General features: G+C 33.9%; 1 protein-coding gene and 1 long non-coding RNA gene across 2 annotated transcripts; one reads left to right on the top strand and one right to left on the bottom strand.

Annotated features, from left to right (window-relative positions):
* Nucleotides 1-302: 302 nt before the first annotated feature.
* LOC107007239 (U-box domain-containing protein 4-like) lies at nt 303-2452 on the bottom strand. The gene is made up of 2 exons (XM_015205767.2): nt 1235-2452; nt 303-563 (listed from the first exon to the last, which is right to left on the bottom strand). The coding sequence occupies exons 1-2, from the start codon at nt 2219-2221 to the stop codon at nt 474-476; spliced, it is 1077 nt and encodes a 358-aa protein (XP_015061253.1). The 5' UTR covers nt 2222-2452; the 3' UTR covers nt 303-473.
* Nucleotides 1987-2858, top strand: LOC107007241. The gene is made up of 2 exons (XR_001455030.2): nt 1987-2171; nt 2282-2858. It is a non-coding gene; the product is annotated as an uncharacterized LOC107007241 (long non-coding RNA).
* Nucleotides 2859-4208: the final 1350 nt, after the last annotated feature.

The following is a 4208-nucleotide window of genomic DNA, read 5'->3' as shown; positions in this document are numbered from 1 at the left end:
TTTCCTTATTTTTAACACTCCGTAACTCAAATAAACTGAAGTTCAAGCATTAATTTTTTTTTAAAAAGAAGTATTTTAAATTTCTATGGTTTAAGTAATCGTAGTGTGACAAATTACTTGTCATTTTCACGTAGCACACCATTTCTTTGTTTCATAAAAGTATATGATACCAAAAAAAATATATAGGAAACAACCTAGGTACATGCAACCTTCGACTCTATCCAAAAGTGGATGATATTTAATTTTTGCAAAATTTGAAAGTAAAATATTTTATTTTGTGTGAGACATAAATAAGAAAACCCAAAATTCACATCCAATAAAACAACCAAAATTTACAAAGTTTAAAAGATATTTACAATTTTTTTTTGACCTTGTATTTTGACAATGTTTTGTGGTTATATTTGAGTAGCTATAATACAAAATAAAGGGAAAAAAAACATAAAAGGGAGACAAAACATGTGGTTGACAGACAATCAAAACGACACATCAGAACCTCTGCCTGGTGTTGTTGCAGCGGCGTTACCGGATCTTGGTTGCCGTAACAAACCAATCAGTGTCTCCGCCTGTCAACCAAAACACGTCAGCTATACACACGTATTTTACGTGAAATAACACACATAAAATAAGTAAAAATATCGATATTAACCGAAGCCAAATGAAATAGCACAATTATATATAATAAAGTACAAATTGAATAATCCCACGTGAAAAGGACAAAAACATCTAATTCAACTCTGATATCATGATAAGATATGACGTTTGCACTTAACTCAATCTCAAAAATTAAGATTTATCTAAGTTCATATAAGAAAATCAAATTCTCATTACTCTGTCAATATGAGAGATTCAAATGACTTAAGAATGATTCAATATATAAAGTTCAATCATATAAACTCGATTAAAATTCATAAATTCTAAATCTTGATTCTGCAGGGAATATATTATAGTGGAGATAAGAGTAGTTTGTCCACCTAACATAATTATGTTTGTCCATATCCAAATCACATCACTATAATATACTTTCTGCAGTCTTATCTTTTACCAATTATATATAAGCTTAGTGCAAACACTACTTAATTAGTTAGCTTTAACTCATTGATTAATGTAACCTTTTTACTTAATTACCTGCTTTACATTTGAGGACAACGATTGGTAACATGATTTTTATATCGAGTTAAAGCTATGTCACGTAAAAATAAATTAAAATTTTAGTTATAGATATTTTGATTTTTACCTTTTGTTTGGCGCGATTTGTACCAGACTGTGACAAAGCAACCAATGGGGGAATTGCGCCTTCTCGAGCCACCATTGTACGGTAACTAACGCTATCTTCACACAGTTGCAACAATATCGCCGCCGCGATTTCCTTCTGCCGCTGTGACCCGACCTCCACGATCTCCACCAGCACCGGAATTCCGCCTTCCTCCACCACCGCCGCCCTTGCTTCTACCATTGATATCAAAACACTCATCACAAACGCGGATTTATCAACCATATTTGAACTGAAATCCGCCATTAATTCAACTAACGGTTTCATAACTCCGGCTTGTACCGCTCTAATTTTGTTCTCCTTCACCGTACATAGGCAAAACAGAGCAGTTGATGCGTCCTTTTTCCCGCGGAAATTGCCGGCTTCTAGAAGGTTCACTAACGGAGGTATCGCACCGGACCTTCCGATCGCGATTTTATTCTCTTCGATTTGCGCTAATCGAAGCAGAGCACAAGCGGAATTCTCTTTCGCAGTTGAGTTTCCAATTTTCAAAGCGCGAACTAACGGTTTAATCGCTCCTGATTCTGCGATAAGCTCCTTGTTTTCATCGCAGAGAGATAAATTCAGCACCGCCGTAACACCGTACTCTTGAAGCTGAAGATCAGTGGAAGAGATAAGCGAAATTAACGGCTTAATCGCTCCGGCTCTAGCAATTTTCAAACGATTCTCCGGTTTATTCTTCGCTAACAGCCTAATCTCCATTGCCGCTTGCTTTTGCACATCGATAGAATTCGATTCGAGATCGGAAACAAGTTGTTGAATCAATTCATCGGAGTTATAATTATCCGACGCACATGCAATTAATAACCGCCGGCTTTGAGAAGAAGTCGTCGGAAACTCACCGGATCTATCGCTATTGCAGTCGCTGAAAGCAGACGAAGATTCATTAATTCCGAGACCGGTAAATGTTCTTCCCATATAAGTGAAATTAGATTGAACTTCTGTTTCCATTGTCGTCGGAGATAGATGAGCTAATTCAATTCATCAACTGTTTTTCGTCGCCGGTAATAGGTATTTAATGTCTCCGGCGAGTTTTCAAAGGTTTGCCGTTGTTATCGGAAAATGAGAGGTGATAGCTGAAACGACGGCGTTTGGTTGTTGGAGTTTGATTTGGGCCTAGTGTGTTAATGGGCTTTTTGAGAAGAATTTGAAGAAAATGGAAATGGAAGATATAAGAGAAGGAGAGAAGAGTACACGTGGATTAACGCCTAGGGGGGTGATGGACACGTGGTTGACCGTACAGAATCCAAGTAGGAAGAGCACGTGCGGCTTTTTAACGCGTTAGTGAAAGGTTCGTTATTCGATACTCTTTTTACTTTCTATTATAAAAAAAATTCATTCGTTAATAGCTTAGCTCATATATATTCTTATCGTAATAGATTCAAATATACCTTTATTTGTTTGAGCCGTATTTAGCTGTGATCTTGATCAATCAACATTCATAATTCGTGTATCATTTCATTGTGAGTCTCGCCTAAAAGGAGACACTAAGGGGAAGGTATGACGTTAAATCAACCTCGTGTTTTATGTTTGGAACCCTTTAGTTGATCGCACCAATTGTAAATACAATTTGACTTCTAAAATAAAAGTAAGCACAAATGAGAATATTCATTTTTCTCATCCGTCTTAACCATGAGCAGAACACTATAAATGTACATTATATAGGTGTTTCAAGGTTAAAACTTATCCGCATCGGGTGTTTTGTTTAAATTTATAGTTCATTTCACTTCATTGAATCACGTAATAATAGAAATTATTTTAGCTTGGTGTTAACACCTGATGCGAATAAGATCTTTTCCGTGTTTCAATTCTTCGCTGCAAGGAATATAATTTCCGAGTTCGAGTCTCCTTGAGTACGGAGTTTTCATTGTAGGAAAATGTTTGACCCTTCGATGTACATATTCGAATTTAATCAGATTATAACGTGAATAGCAGATATGAAATAGAAAAAGAGAAATATTGTTAATTAATGCATTAGATGTCTACCGTACGTTAGATTTTATAAAAAGGACGATACACTAATCAAGACACTGGCTGTCCTTTTTACCTTTTTTAAGTTGTGTGTTTCTTGTCCAAGCGTGTGACACTTCCATGTCCATTTCTCAGTCTCTGTGTCAAATATTTGTTTTAAACAGGTCATGAAATTAATAATGGATAAAATATAAAATAAACGAAAAAGGGTGTAATAATTTCAAAGTTTAAGATATGATATGATAATAAGGTTTAGTAATCTTCGTCAATAAAGATTGTGGTGGAGCGGTAAATATTTGTTCATTTTTAATTAGAAGTTTCATGTTCGAGTTTTTTTGATATGAAGTTGCTTTTGTTAAGAAATATTTTACCCCAATGTAAACTTTTTGATATAAATTCAAATTTAATCAAACTCCTATATAAATATTAAACATCGATTAAAAAACTAAACAAAACAAAAACTTAAAAGAATCTCCATATCACCGCCTAACCCCATACCCCCGGCGCAAAACCCTGTACTTCACTCCTCAATTTGTGGTAATGGATCTATCATATAGTTAATAAAATATATTATATGATATAATGAAAAAGTCCCTTACCTATCGTAAACAGCCAATCAAATAAACAAATCTTGTATCCTTTTTGTTTCCATTTGATTTATTTTGATTTGATATAAAGTTTAAGTAATTTTTAAATCTTGTAATTTTAAACTAATAATATGTTAAATATATCAGTATATCTTTTAATCTTGTAATTTTAAACATATCATATGAAAAGTTTTATCAAATGTTCGAGAATAAGTAGAAAGTTTCTAAACGTATAGAAAACTCTCGTTTGATTGATTGAAATGCTTACGATGTTATATATAATCCAAGAATGTTTAAAGATATGTCTTTCCTACACGAATACATTTGTTGGTTGTATGATACAGTTCAATGATACATTACTTAATGAGAAAGATCAAAGA

This window comes from Solanum pennellii, chromosome 12, assembly GCF_001406875.1.
Source record: "Solanum pennellii chromosome 12, SPENNV200".
Taxonomy (NCBI): Eukaryota; Viridiplantae; Streptophyta; class Magnoliopsida; order Solanales; family Solanaceae; genus Solanum; species Solanum pennellii.
Note: the sequence above shows the minus strand (reverse complement) of the source record. Positions and strands in the feature narration are given on the sequence as shown.